The 21,828-nt window shown below is 42.6% G+C and overlaps 1 protein-coding gene across 6 annotated transcripts in view; it reads right to left on the bottom strand.

Annotated features, from left to right (window-relative positions):
• LOC141057367 (PMS1 protein homolog 1-like) overlaps positions 1–21,828 on the bottom strand; it is a 330,907-nt gene that overhangs the window by 114,023 nt on the left and 195,056 nt on the right. For 5 of the 6 annotated variants that reach the window (XR_012222033.1, XM_073553954.1, XM_073553956.1 and 2 more), the window contains one exon: positions 10,659–10,775. The exons of the other annotated variant lie outside the window; for it this stretch is intronic. Coding sequence is in view for 4 of the 5 variants with exons in the window: in XM_073553954.1 (XP_073410055.1) it covers positions 10,659–10,775 (117 nt within the window). In the remaining variant the exon portion in view is untranslated. The remainder of the gene's footprint in view (positions 1–10,658; positions 10,776–21,828) is intronic. 6 annotated transcript variants of the gene reach the window in all.

Genomic DNA, 21,828 nt, shown 5'->3' with positions numbered 1-21,828 from the left:
TGAAATTTTTTGATCGCTTTTTATTCCGATTTTTGGGATGCAGAATGAACAAAAACCAGCGTTTCATGAATTTCTTTTGGGGGGGTGCGTTTACACCGTTCCGCGTGCGGTAAAATTGATAAAGCGGTTTTATTCTTCGGGTCAGTACGGTTACAGCGATACCTCATTTAGGTCGTTTTTTTATGTTTTTGTCGGTTTTATGCAATGAAAACTATTTTATATAAAAAATAATTATTTTTGCATCGCTTTATTCTGCGAGCTATAACTTTTTTATTTTTTCGCTGATGATGCTGTGTGGCGGCTTGTTTTTTGCGGGACAAGATGACGTTTTCAGCGGTACCATGGATATTTATATGCGTCTTTTTGATCGCGCGTTATTGCACTTTTTGTTTGGCGGTATGATAATAAATCATTATTTTTTGCTTCGTTTTTTATTTTTATTTTTTAAGGGGTTCGCTAAAGGGGTTAACTAATGGGACAGTTTTATAGGGCAGGTCGTTACGGACGCGGCGATACCTAATATGTGTACTTTTATTGTTTGTTTTTATTATTATTTTCATTAAATGAATTTATTGGGGAATATTTTTTTTTTTTTTTACTAATTTATTTGGCGATTTTTTTTAATTTATTTTTACACTTTTTTTTAATTTTTTTTTTACTTTATTACATAGTCCCAGGTGGGACATCACTGTCCTGTGACAGATCGCTGATCTATCACATCACAGATCACTGTGACAGATCAGCAATCTGTCACAGGCAGTGCACAAGGCTTCCTCATGCCTGCGCTTTGCAGGCACTGAGGAAGCCAGCTTCCCCAGGTCCCCGAAGGCCCCCGTCGCCATCTTGGATTCAGGGGCCTGGAGGAAAGGAGTCCCCCGCAGCAGCGCTGCACATTGCGCTGCCGTGGGGGGCTCAGGGAAGCACGGAGGGAGCCCCCTCCCTGCCGATGTTTCCCTTTAACTCCCGGTACACCGCGATCGCGTTTGATCGCGGTGTGCAAGGGGTTAACGTGTCGGGGGCGGTCCGTGACCGCCCCTGACACATTGTGCCGGGTGTCAGCTGTGATAATCAGCTGACACCCGGCCGTGATCAGCGGCGCTCACCACGTGGGCGCCGCTGATCGCGGTAGACGTACTATCCCGTCCCCGGTCATACGGGCCCGGGTACCGTGGACGGGATAGTACGTCTCATGTCAGGAAGGGGTTAATGCTATAATGTTTTAGAGAAAACTAGCTTTGAAATGCTGGTTTGGGACCTTGACCCTGATTCATCAAAGCAATTTAGCCCAAATTCTTGAGTACATTGCTTTTAAAAGTCACAAAAGTTTGACGCAAATCGCAGGTGCGCAAAATGTTGCAACTTTTGGAATTTTTACATCAATTCCTCCCAGTTGCGCAAAAATGGGCGGTGCTATGGTGTGTCGGGGACACAGCAGGGGCTTGATGCCATGGTTCGACTAATTCATGACAAATTTGTCATTACAATCAGGCTTAAGATTTGTGGCAAGAAGCACGCCACTTATCAGACTCTCCCGATTCACTAAGAGGCATGACCTCTTCATGAATCAGAAGCATCTGACTCCACCATGCCCCCTCATTAAGGCAGGACAGAAAATCGATGGTCATGATGTATCAGTGCATACATGTATCGGCTGTCTATTCCGAAACCAGCTTCTGGAAGCTTCTTCCTGATCTAATCGCTTTCACTAAGGCTAGTTTCACATTAGCGTTTTTTTGCGCAGCGCATCGTGCGCATAAAAAACGCAAAGGAAAACGCAAAACAAACGCGCGTTTTTTAACGTCATGCGCACGCTGATGCGTCAAAAAAACGCAGCGTTGCTTGCGTTTTACCTGCGTTTTTGCATGCGTTTGCGTTTTTTTATGCACATGAGTTTTTAGGTGTGACATTTTTTCCATTGTCTAGAGAACATTCTAGACTTGTTTCACTCAAAAACGCATGCGCAAAAAAACGCAACCGTGCGCAAGACCATGCACACGCATGCGTTCCCATAGACTTCAATGTGTTGTTTTTGCGCATTCCGTGCGCAACCGTGCGCATGCGTTTTTTTGCCGAGACAGGGCGCACCAAAAAATGCAACATGTTGCGTCTGGCGCGCCTGGCGCAAAAGACAAAAAAACGCATGCGCACGAAAACGCAAGTGTGCGCAAGACCATGCGCACGTCATGTTAAACATAGGTGCACGGGTGCGCACGATGCGCTGCGCACAAAAGCGCAAATGTGAAACCAGCCTAACAGGTCTCTTCCTATGTATGCGCATATCGAGAGACTTGTCTGTCAAAGGGATAGGGGCAGGGAGAAACTGCTGGGGACTGGCCCCGGAATATTCTGCCAAAGCACTTATGCCCTTGTTCCTTACTGGCATGAGTCATGTCGATCTTGATAAGGCTGTGTGTTGAAGTCAGACACTTTTGATTCATTAAGATGTGCATGCATCTCACCAAAAATCTTACTCCAGTCACAGACAAGAGCAAGATTTTTTATAAAACCTACATCATATCTAATCATGAATTAGACATGCTGTGTCATTACTTCTCTGACCTACTTCAGCTTCGTCCACTTCGGGGAAGCTGGGTAAAACTAGTGTGAAACTACAAAAAAAAAACACCTTTCAAATAAGTCTTTTTGCAAATACCTTATGCTAACATACTTGCTTTTGAGCGGTGCTATCTGGTGATGTCACGCTAAGGCTGTGTGCCCACGATGCGATTTTTAAGCGTTTTTGCCGCAATTTTCGGCGCGAAAACGCTGCGAAAATGTTTAAAAATCTTGTACAGAACGCACCCCATGCATTCCTATGGCATTCCGCACATGCTGTGCTAATGCTGTGCTTTTTTCCATGGCGGAATCGCATCGCGGAAAAAATCGCACCATGCTCATTCTTTTGTGCGGAATCGCAAAGAATTGCAGCGATTCCGCACCCATAGGAATGCATGAGAATCGCTTACTTCCCGCATGTGGCTATGCCCACCATGCGCGAAGTTAAGCGTCTCATGTGCGGTTGGTACCCACGGTGTGGAGGAGAGGAGACTTTCCTCCAGGCCCTGGGTACCATACCCCTGTAAAAAAAGAATAAAAAATCGGGGTATATTTACCTTCCGACGTCCCGCGCTGCATTCCCGGGCCTCAGCGTTCCCAGTAATGCCTTGCGGCAACGTCCTGTGATGACGTAGTCTCGCGTTACTCTAGCGGTCTCGTGAGATCGCTATAGCAACACGAGACCAACGTCATCACAGGTCTCGCAAGGCATTACTGGCAATGCTGAGGCCCGGCATGGCAGCGCGGGACGTCGGAAGGTAAATATACCCCGATTTTTTATTTTTTTATTATTTTTTACATTCTATCTTTTACTATTGATGCCGCATAGGCAGCCTCAATAGTAAAAAGCTGCTCACACTTGTCAAACACTATGTTTGACGAGTGTGACCAACCTGTCAATCACTTTCCAAGCGATGCTTCAAATCGCTTGGAAAGTGCTTGAATATCGCACGCGAAAATCGCGGCAAAATTGCGCGGGGGAAAAAAACGTGCGATTTCTGGGAAGGAGTCCGGTTTTCAGTGTCCAGATTTAAACGCTACGTGGGCACATAGCCTAACTTTCGGATTCTGGAAGTTAACCTAGCATCAACAAGTCGTGAAACAGTCTCACATACTACCCCTGACTGGGCTGTGGTGTTTCACTGCATGTCACAGCCCAGTATCTAGAATGATGTATAAGCTTTCCTCTCTCCTCTGCTGTCATTGGCAGAACCCCACAAGCGCGCATTCGATACTGTACTGTGACGTGCGATGAAACATTGCCCACAGCCCAGTCAATCAGGGGAAGTGCATGAGACTGGGTCATGCCTCAGTGATGCAAGGTCAACTTTCAGAGTCCGAAAGTTGATATGACCTCACCAGATGTCAGCTGAGGCTGCAGCCAGGAGTCACGTGATCGGGACTGAGCGGGCAGCAATAGTGACGCTCAGAGGCAAATATGTCAGCAAAAGGTATTTAAAAAAAGACATATTTGAAAGTATTAAATTTATGTGTACAATATACATTGTAGTGGACTACATCTTTAAGGATAACAGTTTGATGTCAGTGACTGAGAACACTGCAGAATTTCTTCTTACTGCAATGTATCAGTCTAGAGTTCAGGTTGTTCACTGTAGTGTACAGCACATTGCATAGATTGTTTGCCCCTATGAATAGAAATATTGTTACTGAACACAAATTAGTATATTGAAAATTGCTAAGCTCAGAAGGCAAGGTTACTGTTATGGTTTGCAGGTGCCATGACCCACTGGGAGAGCCCATGAGATGCCAGAACAGCAGAACCCCTCCATTTTACAAACTATACCTCTGAATTAATTCATATAGGGGTACAGTGATCATATTGATACCACGGGTGTGTCACAGACTTTTATACCATTGGGCAGTGAAGAAACAATAACTACATTTTTATCAACAAAATTTTGTTTTAACTTCAGATTTTTTATTTTCACACAAGAAGTGGGTATAAACGGCACCATAATTTGCACCACAATTTCAACTGAACGTGGCAATACTCCATATGTGGCTGTACAGTACTACTTGGCTATACGGAGAGACTCGGGAGGAGCAAAGTGCTATTTGACTCCTTGAGCGCAGATTTTCCTAGAACAGTTTGCGGACTCCATATACAGAGCCCCTAATTGCTAGAAGAGCAGAATCCCTCTCAAGTGACCCCATTTTGTAAAGTATACCCCTATGGGAATTTATCTACAGGTGTAGTGACAATTTTGACTCCATGGGTATTTTCCAGAAACCAGAAGCAATGAATGTTGCCGAGAGAAAATTGCAAACTGCCGTTGTACTGACCAATACGCTGTAGTGATCAGTGCGCTGTAGTGACCAGTATGTTCTAGTCACCAGTACATTAAGCCCAGCCCGTGCTTCTGGAGACACTTACCCGTCAGTAAGGCGGACTCACATTGCTTCAGAAATGCCAAACATGTGGACATTATAAGTGGTTTAGGTACACTGTAGGACGTAGAAGGGAGGGGGGCATTTGGATTTGGGAGCAGAGAAATTGCTGAATTTCTTTGGGCAGGTGAGGAAACATTTCACTTTTCCAGAGCCTTTGTACTTCCAGTAACGTGGAAGCCCCCTATATTTCCGATAACAGATGACAGACCTGAGTGGGGACTTGCTTTTTTTATGGATTAAGTTGAAGCTTTTATTGGGAAAATTTTACATAACGTTTGGGAACACGTTTATCTGGCGTTCTACGCTGAGCACTTACTCTGTGGTTGCCAATTAAATCTCTTAGTGACGTGATTCAGATGACACCCCCGATGGATCTATTCAGTATAATGAGGCAGCAGAGATACTGTGGACTCTGTCTGGCCTCTGTTCAGAGTTGTCCTTTTCAGAAGTGCACAAAACTGTGGCTGACTGCACTTTTATGCAATCCTAAAAAGACAGACACCGCCTGATCACAGGTCAGATGCGATCCACAGTGCCTCCATCTAACTCATTATAGGGAATTATCCGCCAGAGGTTCCGTCTGAACCACGTATTTCAGAGATTTACACAGAAACCTTGGTGCAAACGCTTACCGCAGAGCACAGGATAAATGTGCGCCGAGCCTTACTACAATCTTTGGGAGGCAGATTGAAAAAAAATCAACATCCGTTCCTTGTGCGGTATAAGTGATTAGGCAACTGTAATCTTCTGGTCGGTGCGATTACAGCGATACCAGATTTATATTGGGGTTTTATGTTTGGCAGCTGTCACACACTAAAAAATGCTTTTTATTGCAAAAAATGTATTTGCATCGCCATATTTTTAGAGCTATCATTTTTGCATATTTTAGCCCACAGAGTCATGTGATGGCTTGTTCTTTTGTGGGATGAGTTGACGTTTTTATTGGCACCATTTTCAGACTCATTAGATTGTTTGATCGCTATCTATTCCGATTTTTGGGAGGCAGAATGAGCAAAAACCAACAATTACATTTTTTTTGGAAGGGGTTTATGTTGTTCTGCGTGGTAAAATTTATAAGGCAGTTTTATTCTTATTTATATTTATGTTTTGGCGCTCTTACGCAATAAAAACTATTTTATTGAAAAAAATTATTATTTTTGCATTGCTTTATTCTGAGAGCTATAACTTTTTTATTTTTCCGCTGATGGAGCTGTATGACGACTTGTTATTTTGCCAGACAAGATGTTTTCAGCCGTACCATGTTTATATTTGTTTTTTGATTGTGTTTTATTCCATTTTTTGTTTGGCAGTATGATGACAAAGCATTGTTTTTGTGCCTCATTTTTATGGTGTTCACTAAAGGAGTTAACTAATGGGACAGTTTTATAGGTCGGGTCGTTCTGGACGCAGCAATACCAAATAAGCATACTTTCATTGTTTTTTTTTTTTTCATACAAATATTAATTTATGGGTACAATATTTTTTGAGTCGAGAGTTCAATCGCAGCATTTAGGGGGTTAAAATGCCGTGTGCAATGCGGGAATGCACCTGGCACGGAGTGCTGGGTGTCAGCAGTCATAGTCAGCTGACACCCGGCGGCGATCGCATGCGCACAGCCTGTGTGCACGCACGATTGTGATGCAGTAATAATACGTCCCGAGTCAATAAGGCCCATGGCGCATGGAAGTATTATTACTGAAAATGTCAGAAATGGGTTAAGAGGCAGATGTCAACAGGAGTGTGGCGATGTTGCCGTGCCTGGGTGCTCATTAGATGTCTGCACCGGTGAGCGGAGCCCCCTTTCCCATTCAGTTCCATGTGTTGGTCTTCAGGAAAATGGTCGGCAGAGGTGACATATGCGCAGATTGAGGGAAACGAAGCCCACCGCACGGAACTGAATGGAAAAGGGGACTCCGCTCACCGGCGCAGACATCTATTGAGCACCCAGGCACCGCTGCATCACAACAACCCTGTCACCACTGGCCTCCTGAAGCAGCAACCATGTCTCCTGTAACAGCACCCCCCTGCCCCAAGTAACCTGCCGATAAGATGCACCACCATTTTATTTTAAAAATTTTATTTCATAATTTACAACCCCTTATTTGGGGTGTGTCTTATAAGCTGCAAAATACAGCAAATAAATAACAGAAAACACATGTATGTGGCAAAGCCACGTAACTGAAAAGCAAGACCAGATAGGGTCCACAGTACATTCATGTGATCTTGGATCCAGAAACAGTTTATGCATTCCACTTGAAACTGAAAATCAATTGAAATGTTTAAAGGCATAGTAATCTTAGTGTATGCAAACTTTTGACTTTGCAGTAAGTAATAAAATGCCTTAAAACATTCTCTCTCTCATTATTCTGGCATTTGGCAAATATTAATAATTATGGTTATCCTAACTGACCTAAAACGGGAAAGGATTTTTCTGATTTCATGTCAGATATAGAGAAAAACATATACCGTATTTTTCGGACTATAAGACACACCTAGGTTTAGAGGAGGAAATTAGGGGAAAAAAATTGAAGCAAAAAATGTGGTCAATTCAGTACTTCGTATCCCCTATCCTGGTATATATGGTCCCCTCACCCCCATCCTGATACACATGGCCTCCTCATCCCTATCCTGGTATGAATGCCCCCAAATCCCGATTCTAGCAGGAATGATCGCCCTCATCCCTATAATATTATACACAGCCCCATCCATATCCTGGTATGCAGGGTCCCCATGTTGTCCTAGTATGCATGGCCCCATCCCTATGCTCGTATACATGTCCCTATCCCAAACCTGGCCTCCATCCCATCCTAGTACGCATGGCCCTCATTCTTATCCTGGCATGCAGTTCCCCTATCTCGTCCTAGTATGCATGGCCCATCCCTATTCTGGTATGCAGGCCCCCCCCATTTTGTCTTAGTATGCATGGTCCCATCCCTATCATGGTATGCATGGCCCCTGTCCTTATCCTGGTATGCAGGGCCCCCCATCTCATCCTGGTATAAAGGGCCCCCATCCCGTCCTGGTACTCAGGGCCCCATTCTTATTTTGCTATGATTGGCCCCATCCCAATTCTGGTATGCATGGCCTCCTCCTCATAATTGGCCCCCACCCCCATCCTGGTATGCATGGCCCCCTCATTTTCTGAGGGGGCAATGCATCCCAGGATGGGGGTGGGTGCACTCTATCATGCTAAGGCAAGTCAATGTGGAATATATGTAATTAGAATTGCAATACAGCTTTAGAATTAGAAAAAATATATGAGACTCTTAGCATAAAATTTGGCCAAATATTATCTGCCCACCAGCCAACGTCAAGGCGGCCTCAAATCTGATGGGTACCTACACTGTGTGAATACCTCTCTAAGGCTGATGTCTGAATTCCTAGGTGGATGTGGACACCTCTGTCAGCAATGCCTGCATTTATGGGTAAGTAGGGACCTGCTATAATTAAAATCACCACCTGGCGGAGGGCGGAGTGCTCGGTCAGTAAGCTAACATACAAGAGACAAAAACAATGCAATGAATATGCATGGTATGGTATGCATGGCCTCCTCCTTATAATTGGCCCCCACGCCCATCCTAGAGACAAAAAAAACTGACTGGCACATCCAAACTAATGTGAATAGGTGCATACCAAGAGGAGCTACCCCCATATACAATATACAAAGAATGGTTGCACTCTATCATGCTAAGGCATGTCAATGTGGAATACATGTAATTAGAATTGCAATACAGCTTTAGAATTATAGAAAAAATATATGAGACTCTTAGCATAAAATTTTGCCAAATATTATCTGCCCACCAGCCAACGTCAAGGCGGCCTCAAATCTGATGGGTACCTACACTGTGTGAATACCTCTCTAAGGCTGATGTCTGAATTCCTGGGTGAATGTGGACACCTCTGTCAGCAATGCCTTGTCTCTAGGATGGGGGTGGGGGCCAATTATAAGGAGCAGGCCATGCATACCATACCATGCATATAAAAAAAAAAAACCCATTACAGTTACCTACCCGATGCTCCCACGCAGTGTCCTGCTCAGATGCCAGCAACTGCTTTATGCTTATAAGCAGCGTATGGCAGCAGGGACAAGCAGAGCACAGCTGCCGGAATACTGGCCGGGACTGTTCATTGCAGAAAGCAGTGAGTATTCATGGCTCTTCAGTAGCGCGTAGTGTCAGCCACCGGCTTCCTGTTGCTGCTGACAGTCATGTGTGCCGATACTTAAGAGAAATGAATATTCATTGTGAAGTGATCCCATGTGCCCGTATTTTGGACCTTACCAGTACGTTATATTTTGTATTTTCTTTAAAAATGGTATTTGTTTAGGGCTTATTATCCCTTTTCTTCAATAGGTGTTAATTATCTTTACTGTCTTTGTATGTGTTCTCATTTTTTGTAATTTAATTGCATTCAGCAACATATAGTTTAATCTGGAAGATATAATAATTCTATTAATGTTTGCTTGGTGTTGAGGATACTTTAGGATTATTCTATCCACAACTGTCCATTTTTGTATATTTTAATTGTTTTAACTGTCTGTGTTGTATTGTTTTTTAATAAAAATTCTAATACTTCTTATACTGTACATATTATTTGGTGGGTACTATATGTTTTCAGTGTAGCTGTTTTCTTCTTTCTTTTTACACATTTAACTTTTTTTTAACGATTAGTAGCACCCCATTTTCCTATATGCAATGAACACAGTAAAAATATAGGAAAATGGGGTGCTACTAATCGTTAAAAAAAAGTTAAATGTGTAAAAAGAAAGAAGAAAACAGCTACACTGAAAACATATAGTACCCACCAAATAATATGTACAGTATAAGAAGTATTAGAATTTTTATTAAAAAACAATGCAACACAGACAGTTAAAACAATTAAAATATACAAAAATGGACAGTTGTGGATAGAATAATCCTAAAGTATCCTCAACACCAAGCAAACATTAATAGAATTGTTATATCTTCCAGATTAAACTATATGTTGCTGAATGCAATTAAATTACAAAAAATGAGAACACATACAAAGACAGTAAAGATAATTAACACCTATTGAAGAAAAGGGATGATAAGCCCTAAACAAATACCATTTTTAAAGAAAATACAAAATATAACGTACTGGTAAGGTCCAAAATACGGGCACATGGGATCACTTCACAATGAATATTCATTTCTCTTAAGTATCGGCACACATGACTGTCAGCAGCAACAGGAAGCCGGTGGCTGACACTACGCGCTACTGAAGAGCCATGAATACTCACTGCTTTCTGCAATGAACATATATATATATATATATATATATATATAAACACAAAAAAATTATCTTTTTGTTTTTTTTTTTTGTTAAGGCCAGATGGAATGGCATTGACACAGCTACCATGTTGCCTAAAACCGTCATGGCATGTAAATTTGTAAATTAATTGTAATTAATTGCAGGTTTTGCAGGTGTAACAGTGGTCTGGAGAAACCATGCACTCATTTACCAATCTAAAAACCATCGTAGCTGCATGCCGCCATGGTTTCTACCTCCATCATGGTCACATTAGTTTTACCCTACATGTCCTTGCCCTGTTAGATCAAACACATCTGGGAAAGCAAAACTACATTAATACATTTCTTTTAAAAGAAAAAAGCATAAAATGGGTAATATTTGGATTAAAAAAAGCATTTATTTGCGGAGTAGTAACATACCTCTGGATTCTCACATTGGTGCTGAACATGTGCCATAGCATTCATTACTGTAGTTCCCAAAACTGAAATGAGGGCCATTTTCTGGTCAGAAACCTTATTTTTTTGCCAAAGTATCACCTATATCAAAGACACAGAATGGTCAAACTGAGATCCTTATTTGAATGCATACACTATTACAGATATGCTTTCAATTATTTTGTTAGGTTTTGCACATATTTTCAGACATACGAAGTAAAAGAACAAGACGTGGGCGTTAAACAAGGAGTACAGCAGGGGACGGTGAATCTACGGTGACACAAGTTCACTGTTATGACAGTAGAACCGTTTTCCACAGCAGTAAAATGGCAGGAATGGTGCAATGTGAGACCAAAACAGATCAATAGTAACGTCAGACGGTAATAAGTGAGAGTGATACGCGCTGCAGTAGACATTTTCTATTGGCAACAAATTTAAAAGCAATGTCTCAGGAAATGGACTTTATAAAGATGGAATATGAGCATTTCATTTTAAAATATATAATTGTTATTCCACATAACGTATCATGCACCAAAATCCTCATTTCTTTAGAAAATCTAAAAAAATTACTGACGCATTTTCTGTTAAAAATCGCAAAAATTTTACATAAGATGTAAAATAACAACAGGATGCTGTAGTAAAACTGCAGAAAATACGGTGCAGTAGCTTGACTGATGATGCATATTTGCATAATTTCAAAAACACTGATAATTAGATTAATCTTAGATTAATCTTCCTTCAATTCGGCAAAATACTGAGCTGTACAGATTTTAACAATTGCACCACTTTTTTCTTTTTCTGATTATCCAGGACTCAGTCTCGCTACTCTCCGAGTATAGTACAGTTGAATAGAAAACTACCTTCCAGAATGTATTAGCTTCTTCTCACCCAGAATGCCAAAGGACAGTGGAGACTGGAACTAGAGTTACAATTTTAAGTGTCTCATCTTGGCAATTCAGTTCATTTGTTTTACTAGAACTTGTAGCGCTCATACAATAGGAGTGCAGCTTTAACCCCTTCCCGAAATGCACCATAAATGTACGGCGCAGCGGGAGCTGCGTTAAGGCAAAGTGCTATATATATATATATATATATATATATACGGCACCCCTATTTCTGATCACCGCACTGCATTACGCAGTGACAGAGTTAAGACGGCTTCTGACTGTGACAGCAGGTCATCTCTGCACGTCTCCCCGGGATCGTTTTGACAAAGCGGTGACCCACATCATCAAAACGACACATGCAGAGGCATCCGCACGGCCTGCGTACCCAATGTTAAAGATAGGTACGCAGGCCGCATGCATATGTAGGCGGAGCTGACCAGAGGAGGTGCGGCAGTGGGTGGAGCTTCATGGAGGAAGTCCGCAGCTCGGCCATCCGCAAATGTGAACCTAGCTTAAGCAACATCCACTGCTACTCACTTTAAAAAAAACACCCATGTAGTCAAAATCGTCACTACACCTTTAGATATATTCCCAAAAAGGTATCATTTCTAAAATGGGCTCACTTGAGATGGGATTCTGCTTTTCTGCGGCTCTGTATATGGAGTCCGCACACTATTATAGGAAAATCTGCACTCCAGGAGGCAAATAGCGCTCCATTCCTCCCGAGTCGCTCCGTGAGGCCAGAGTCACACTAGTGAGAAAAACTAGCGAGAAAAACGGACGATTGCAATGCGATAAAAAAATCGCATTGCACTCGTCACAATGTTAATCTATGGGGCAGCTCCCATCATCTGATTTTTTTCTCGGCCGTTTTAATCGGGCTGAGAAAATCGCAGCATGCTGCGATTGTCACCGATTATCGGATCGGACTCGCCAATGCAAGTCTATGGGGCCAAGAAAAAAATCGGATTACACACGGACCACAAGTGTGACTTGCGAGAAAATTGCACCCGGTGTTCTTTACCAAAAGCCGGCAATTCATTTTGCAATACAGTAAAATCACACTGACAGGTTTAATAAAGAAACGGAAGAATAGATATAGACACATACATATATACACACATATATGTCATAGAGACACACACATTATACAGTTCTTCATAGCCAAATAGCCACTAAAACATTTGCCGGTTTCATTAAAATCATTCCAAAACCCGACATGAAATGACACATGGTTTACATACAGTAAACCATTTCATTTCATGTTTTTTTATATGTCTTTAACTAGTAATTAGATGAGGGTTTGTGTGTTAAATTTGGGAGGTGTAGGTGTTAATTCATTGTAAAAAATTGCGTGGGCTCTCGTGGTAATTTGTCAACCAGAGAGGTAAAGCAGGTGAGTGAGGGCAGATTTTAATAGCCTTGAGAGTGATCATTGTTTCCCCCTCCCCCAGGCTACAAAAATCTGCCCCCAGACACCCCAGAAAAGGCGCATCTATAAGATGTGCCTTTTCTGGCACTTATCCTCTCTATTCCCATTGCCCTGTAGCGGTGGCGAACGGGTTAATTTAACAAAGGGTTAATGGCACCTTGCAATTGGAGGGTGACATTAAGCCGATTAATAAAGGAGAGGTGTCAATAAGACGCCGATCCATTATTAACCCTAGACTATGAAAGGGTTAAAAAACACACACAGACATTAATTCATTAATTAAAAAGTCTTTTAATGAAATAAAGACACCTAGTTTTTGACCAATCTTTATTACTCTGCTAATCCAAAATTAAACCATGATCTGCAAAAAAGCAAAAACATAAAGCAACAATATCCTTATCTCTCCGCCGTTCAGTCATGTCCCATGCTGTAATCCTTAACAAGGGGTTAAACAGTTTACAATGAGGACCGGTGCTAATGCTTCCAGCCGCACTATAAACTACTTCAGAATGACTGAGTTCAGCTCTGCGCAGCCTCACTGGCTGCCCAAAGATGAACTAATAAGCGTGGGAAAGTTTCTGACTTTTTTCCCACACTCATCAGTTCACCTCAGGTCAGCCAGGGGACTCCTCGCAGCCTCAGTGACGTCAGCGGCAGTCCCCGGCTGACCTGAGGTGAACTGATGAGCATGGGAAAAAAGTCAGAAACTTTCCCACGCTTATTAGTTCATCTACGGGCAGCCAGGGAGGCTGCGCAGAGCTGAACTAAGTCATTCTGAAGTAATTTACAGTGGGGCGGGTCATTTAGGGTGAGTCTGGGAAAGCCTCCACGGAGTGGGGGCGCCAAATAATCCTATCTTTTAGGGTGCCAACCTCCACTGTCAGGAAGGGATAGCAGGCTAGCGTAGGGCTATCGTAGGATATTAATGTATAGTTTGTAATTGTGTTATTGCACTAGGGGGGTGTTTTTTACCTCAATTTATTTATTTTTTTGATTTACAGTCTGTTTAGAAAGGATCGTAAAAATTGGAGAGGAGGAGGGGTTTGTCTTTATGTAAAGTTTTGTCTAAAGTCCACCTTAAAGGAGGATATTAGCGAAGGGAATAAGGATGTCGAGTTCATATGGGACGAAATGCATGGAGGGAAAAATAGTATCAAAATTCTCATTGGGGTCTGTTACAAACCTCCAAATATAACATAAATCATGGAAAGTCTACTACTAAGCAGACAGATGAAGCTGCAACCCATAATGAGATCACTGTTATGGGGGACTTTAACCCCTTTCTGACATCAGACGTACTATCCTGTCCACAGTACCCGGGCCCCTATGACCGGGGACTGTTATGAATGTGTCACCGAGGAGGAAAAAACAAAACAAGCTAAGTCCCAGAAAAAAACAGAGAGGTGGTAACTATGCAGATTGCAGATCCCTGATCCTAAACACACAACTAGCAGCAGCCGTGGAGCGTTCCTACGAAGATCCTAGACGCCTCGTCACCGCCGGAGGACTAAATAAGACTAAAGCAAGAAAGGGGAAAACTAACTGCCCCAGAGCAGACCCCAAAGGAAAGACAGCCCCCACACATGTATTGACGGTGAAATAAGATGAAAACACAAACACAGGCAGGAAAATAGGCTGAGCAAACGATGGGGCCCAAACTAACTAGAAAGGATAGGAAAGGAAAGACACTGTCTGCAATCTGCCAAAAACCCTACAAAAATAATGTCCAACACTTCTGATAACAAAATTAACCCTGAAGTCACTAGACTTATCCCACTATATCAGCACTCTGAAATATTCTGAGACAGAGCAAAAAGAGGCCAATCTAATAGGGGACGAAAAGCAAATTGGCAAATACAGATAAATAAGAGTGGAAATTCAGCACAGCCCCAGCCGGGGCTGGCTGACCATACAAAAAACTGAATAGACCAACAAAATCAAGTGTGAATATTAGCAGAAAAACTTAACTTGAGCTGACAGGAACAGAGCTGAACACCAAGAGCTGAAAAGTCAGAAGGAATCACCAGCACCAGAATAGGGCGTCGGCTGACTTAAATCCAGTCTGAAATTCCTGAGGTCCAATCGTCATCCTCATTATCAGGTGGCAGATCTCTAGTGATTAAATCAGCCTCACTACCTCCTGTTACCACCAGAGGGAGCCTGGAAGAACTCACAACTGGTAGACCAGAAAATGAACTCACAACAGGGGACAGGATAGTACGTCTAAGCGATCACGGCGCTCCCGGGGGGGTGCCGCTGATCGTGGCCGGGTGTCAGCTGATTATCACAGCTGACACGCGGCACTATGTGTCGGGGTGGTCATGGACTGCTCCCGGCACATTAACCCCTGGCACACTGCGATCAAACATGATCGCAGTGTCCTGGGGGATTAGGGAAGCATCGTCAGGGAGGGGGCTCCCTCTGTGTTTCCCTGAAACCCACATAGCAGCGCAATGTGCTGCGCTGCTAAAGGGGCCTCCTTCCTTGCAGGCCTCCGGATCCAATATGGCAGTGGGGGTCTTCGGGGGCCTGCAGGGAGGCGGCTTCCTCAGTGCCTGCAGAGAGCAGGCACTGAGGAAGCCTCTGCAGCGCCTGTCAGATCGCTGATCTGATAGAGTGCTATCCAAACTGTCAGATCAGCGTTCTGACACATTACAGTGATGTACCCACCTGGGACTATGTAATAAAATAAAAAAAAAGTGTAAAAATAATTTATAAAAAAAAATCGCTAAATAAATTAAAAAAAATATTCCCTAATAAATTCATTTTTTGGAAATAAAAAAACAATAAAAGTACACATATTTAGTATTGCGGCGTCTGTAACGACGCACCCTATAAAACTGTCCCACTAGTTAACCCCTTTAGTGAACCCCATAAAAAATTTAAAAAAGTAAAAAAACAATGCTTTATCATCATACCGCCAAACAAAAGTGCAATAACGCGCAATCAAAAAGACGGATATAAATAACCATGGTACCGCTGAAAACGTCATCTTGTCCCGCAAAATAGAGCTGCCATACAGCATCATCGGCGAAAAAATTAAAAAGTTATAGCTCGCAGAATAAAGCGATGCAAAAATTATTATTTTTTATATAAAATTGTTTTCATTGCATAAAAGCGCCAAAACATTAAAAAAAACATAAATGAGGTATCGCTGTAATCGTACTGACTCGAAGAACAAAACCGCTTTATCAATTTTACCACACGCAGAACGGTGAAAACGCACCCCCCAAAAGAAATTCATGATACGTTGGTTTTTGTTCATTCTGCATCCCAAAAATCGGAATAAAAAGCGATCAAAGAAATGTCACGTGCCCGAAAATGGTACCAATAAAAACGTCAACTGATCCCGCTAAAAATAAGACCTCACATGACTCGGTGGGTCAAAATATAGCTCTCAAAATGTGGTGATGCAAAAATTATTTTTACAATAAAAAGCGTCTATTAGCGTATGACACCTGCCAAACATAAAAACCAGCTAAAAATAGTAAATCAAACCCCTCTTTATCACCCCCTTAGGTAGGGAAAAAAAAATAAAATGTATTTATTTCCGTTTTCCCATTAGGGTTAGGATTAGGGCTAGGGTTAGGGCTTGAGTTAGGGCTTGGGTTAGGGTTTGGGCTGAGATTAGGCTTAGGGGTGTGTTGAGGTTAGGGTTGGAGTTAAAATTGGGGGGGTTTCCACTGTTTAGGCACGTCAGGTGCTCTTCAAACGCAACATGGCGTCTATTCTCATTTCTAGCCAATTCTGCGTTGAAAAAGTCAAACGGTGCTCCTTCCCTTCCAAGCTCTTCCATGTGCCCAAACAGTGGTTTGCCCCCACATATGGGGTTCCAGCCTACTAAGGACAAATTGTACAACAACATTTGGGGTCCAATTTCTCCTGTTACCCTTGGGAAAATAAATTGGGAGCAAAAATATCATTTTTGTGGAAAAAAAATAAGATTTTTTTTATTTTTATGGCCCTACGTTATAAACTTCTGTTAAGCACTTGGGGGTTCAAAGTGCTCACCACACATCTAGACAAGTTCCCTGGGGGGTCTAGTTTCCAAAATGGGGTCACTTGTGGGGGGTTTCAACAGTTTAGGCACATCAGAGGCTCTACAAATGCGACATGACACCCGCAGACCATTCCTTCAAAGTCTGCATTCCAAAACGTCACTACTTCCCTTCCGAGCCCCGACGTGTGCCCATACAGTAGGTTTCTCCCACATATGGGATCAGTGTACTCAGGACAAATTGGACAACAACCTTTGGGGTCCAATTTCTCCTCTTACCCTTGGGAAAAAAAAATTGGGGACCAAAAGATGATGCTTGTGGAAAAAATATGATTTTTTTATTTAAATGCCCGGGTGTTATAAACTTCTGTGAAGCACTTGGGGGTTCAAAGTGCTCACCACATATCTAGATAAGTTCCTTGGGGGATCTAGTTTCAAAAATGGTGTCATGTGTGGGGGGTTGCCACTGTTTTTGCACATCAGGAGCTTTCCAAACATGACATGGCGTCCAATCTCAATTCCAGCCAAAAAAGTCAAAAGGCGCTGCTTCCCTTCCGAGCTCTGCCATGCGCCCAAATAGTCTTTTACACCCACATATGGGGTATCAGCGTACTCAGGACAAATTGCACAATAACTTTTGGGGTCCTGTTACCCTTGGGAAAATAAAAACTGGGGGTGAAAAGATAATTTTTGGGGAAAAAATATGATTTTTTAATTGTACGGCTGTACGTTATAAACTTCTGTGAAGCCCTTATCTAGATAAGTTCCTTGGGGGGGTCAAGTTTCCAAAATGGGGTCACTTGTAGAGGGTTTCCACTGTTTTGGCACATCAGGGCTCTCCAAACGAGACATGGCGTCCGATCTGAATTCCAGCCAATTTTGCAGTGAAAAAGTCAAACGGCGCTTCTTCCCTTCCGAGCTCTGTCATACACCGAAACAGTGGTCCCCCCACATATCAGGTATCAGCGTACTCAGGACAAATTGCACAATAACATTTGCAGTCCAATTTCTCCTGTTACCTTTGGTAAAATAAAAAAAATTGGACCTGAAGTAATTTTTTTGTGAAAAAAAAGTTAAATGTTCATTTTTTTTTAACATTCAAAAAATTCCTGTGAAGCACCTGAAGGGTTAATAAACTTTTTGAATGTGGTTTTGAGCACCTTGAGGGGTACAGTTTTTAGAATGGTGTCACTTTTGGGTATTTTCTGATATAGACCCCTCAAAGTGACTTCAAATGTGATGTGGTCCCTAAAAATAAAATGGTGTTGTAAAAATGAGTAATCACTGGTCAACTTTTAACCTTTATAGCTTCCTAACAAAAAAATGTTATTACCTAAATTGTGCTGATGTAAAGTAAACATGTGGGAAATGCTATTTGTGAGAATCATGGGGGAATAGTGGATGAGGGCATGTATATCTCGCCCAGATACCTTTTCTATGTGGCATAGTCTGCTCAGCATCTCACCTGGTGACTAATAAGTAATGGGAAGCAGATATAAAAGGATGCCAGGTGGTGTGTTAGTTGCTCAGACTGGGGAACACAGAGAGCATGTCAGTGTGAGCGAAACTTGTGAGTGAAAGCTGTGCTTACGGTAACCCTGTGTCACGGGGGCTAAGTTCAACTAAGGCTGAAAGACCTGGGGCCCCTGTGGTGTCCCTTTACTAGGGGAAACCCTGTCTGACCCTCAACCCAGGGTTTTTGCTGAAGGTGCAAATGCCTGAGCCTCCGACCTTTCCTTATCTCCTGCTCAGCCCTGCACTTAACCCTCCACCCTCCACCCAGTGAGAAGTCACCACCAAAGCTCCCACACAAATAATGACAGACAGGGAGAACTTAAACTGCACTGCGCCGCACACACACAGGAATAAACAGTAATGTGAACAGGGCACAACTAAACACAAATATGGGAAGGAGAAAGGATAACGACGGATCATACGACACCAGATATGAATCTCTCTCTCTTGAACACCTCCACTCCAGACCGGAACCACTTGGTATGAAACACAAGCTATAATCGGCGACGCCCATAGGCCAGCATGACTATTTAAAGACCGTGGGCGTGACTAACCATCCAACCTGGTCTCCAGCAGGATTAACCCCCGAGAGCCTGAAGATCAGGCCGGCGCCACTGAGGCTATAGTGGCTGGAGGTGGAACTACCTCTGCCTGCCGGATGCTGTGGTGTGAACAGCGTCCGACATGACACCCTGGTTTGGCTGGCTGGGAGAAGCTCTCCAGTTGGTAGTTAGTATGGACCCTGTTTAGTTAGTGCCGGACAGGCAAGGATTTGTTTTGTTTTATTTCCTGTATGTTTTGCTTTCACCTGAAATAGACCTGACCCAGCGCAGTTATGACCGAATCCCGGCTGTGCCCCTGAGATTCATGCTAAACCCACGTGGCCTTTGACCCCAGCAAAGGTGATCCCGGAGTGTTTTATCACATATTTACTAAGTTTTTTGTGTGCCATATCTCTGTGATTTAAGGACATAAAAATTCAAATTTGGAAAATTGCGAAATTTTCAAAATTTTCGCCAAATTTCTGTTTTTTTCACAAATAAACGCAAGTTATATCAATGAAATTTTACCACTATCATGAAGTACAATATGTCACGAGAAAACATTGTCAGAATCACCGGGATCCATGGAAGCGTTCCATCGTTACCACCTCATAAAGGGACAGTGGTCAGAATTGTGAAAATTGGCCTGGTCATTAACGTGCAAACCACCCTTGATGGTAAAGGGGTTAAGAAGATTAATGCCACCTGATGCACCAGTAAAAATAAGCTCTGTGACTTTAAGAGTTCCTCCTTTATAAATGAAACAATATGGGTCTGCTTATGTGTCACACACCACATGGCCAACTTGGGTTGTTAAATGTTACAATGACATTTCCCAGTGAATGCATTTGAATGCATTACCCTCGGGGGTAAAGGGGTTAACTACCAGGATATTAACTGGGAAACAGAGACCTGCGAAACCCATAAAGGCAACAGGTTTCTGCTAATAACCAAGAAAGATTATCTTTCACAATTGGTGCAGAGTCCAACCAGAGAAGCAGCACTTTTAGACCTAATACTATCTAATAGACCTGACAGAATAACAAATCTGCAGGTCGTCGGGCATCTAGGAAGTAGCGACCACAATATTGCAAAATTTCACTTGTCTTTCACAAGGGGGACTTGTCAGAGAGTCACAAAAACATTGAACTTTAGGAAGGCAAACTTTGACCAGCTAAGGCTGGTTTCAGACTAGCATTCAGGAGGGCTGCATTTCCGTGCGGTGGCCGCACACGTCAAATGGGCGCATGCAAATGCATTCGCATACAACGCATGTCCCTGCGTACCCAATGTTAAAGATAGTTATGCAGGAAAACGTTGGACGCAAGCGGCAGTAGGCGGAGCTTCATGGAGGAAAGAAGGAGGAAGTAGGCAGCCATCTGCAGCCCTCCTGAAAGCTAGTTTGAAACTAGCCTTAAGGGCCTGTCACACTAAGCGATATCGCCAGCAATATCGCTATAACGTCACTGGTTTTTTTGACGTAGCAGCGATATCGCTATGTCTGATAATTACCTCCGACCGCTCCCCCACTGATTATCGCTGATTGCGCGAGAACGTCCAGGACCGTTTCTCGTCGTCAGATTCCTGCTGGGCTTCCTGTGGCGCCGACGAGCGACACGTGGATGCGGGCAGGAGGACGTCTTCATCACCTCGTCTGATAGGTAAGTAGCGACCCCCGACCGCTGGTATGTCGCTGGTAAGATCTGCCTGTGTGGCAGCTCACTAGCGACCACTTAGCGATGCACCAGCGATCCTGACCGCGTCATATCGCTCGTCGGGATCGCTGGTGCATCGCTAAGTGTGACAGTACCTTTAGAGATTCCCTTAATCTGGTGACTGGGACAATGTCCTCAGAAATAAGAATACAGATAATAAATGGGAAATGTTTAAGAACAAACTAAATAGGCACTGCAAGTGGTTTATACCATGTGGGAATAAAGGGACAAGAAATAGGAAAAACCCAATGTGGCTAAACAGAGAAGTAAGAGGGGCAATTAACAGCAAAAAGAAAGCATTTAAACTACTAAGCAGGATGGCACCGTTGAATCGCTAAAAAACTATAGGAAGAAAAATACTTTATCTAAAAAACTAATTAAAGCTGCTAAAAAGGAAACAGAGAAGCACATTGCTAAGGAGAGTAAAACTAATCCCAAACTGTTTTTCAACTATATCAATAGTAAAAGAATCAAAAGTGAAAGTGTACGCCCCTTAAAAAATTGTGAAGAAAGAATGGTTAAAAAACAACGAAACAAACTGAAATAATGTCCAATAATAGGCAAATTTATTTAGGTAATATTAAGGACAATAAAAAGGTAGGGTAGGAAACCAATGCCAAGAAAGGGGCACAACTCTGGGGACACTAGAGTATATCAATAAAACAAGATCTAGACAACATATCAAATTTATATATAAACACAAACATGTGCAGTGCATGAGGTACAAATAAAGTGCAAATGCATAAAAAAGGGGTATATATGTGCAAAATATGGTATGTGCAAATTGGTAAAGGGCTAGTAGAGGATAACAATAAGGTGCAAGTGCATTTAATTCAATACCAGTGCATCAACAATTTTATCACACATAATAGGAGACCCTATGGATCTAATGGATCATTGTAGGATATCATAGAGGAATATATTACATAGTGGGACAATAATGTAACTAATAGTGAATCGCAAAGTGCTATTACCCCAGGGGTGGGCACATCCTGGGGACTCCATCAGCACATGAGGTAATAGGACTTTGTGCATAAATTATATGGGATTTTTTACATTTATTTCTT

The sequence above is a fragment of the Dendrobates tinctorius genome, unplaced genomic scaffold (assembly GCF_039654945.1).
Source record: "Dendrobates tinctorius isolate UK_male_01 unplaced genomic scaffold, ASM3965494v1 ptg000204l, whole genome shotgun sequence".
Lineage (NCBI taxonomy): Eukaryota > Metazoa > Chordata > Amphibia > Anura > Dendrobatidae > Dendrobates > Dendrobates tinctorius.
Note: the sequence above shows the minus strand (reverse complement) of the source record. Positions and strands in the feature narration are given on the sequence as shown.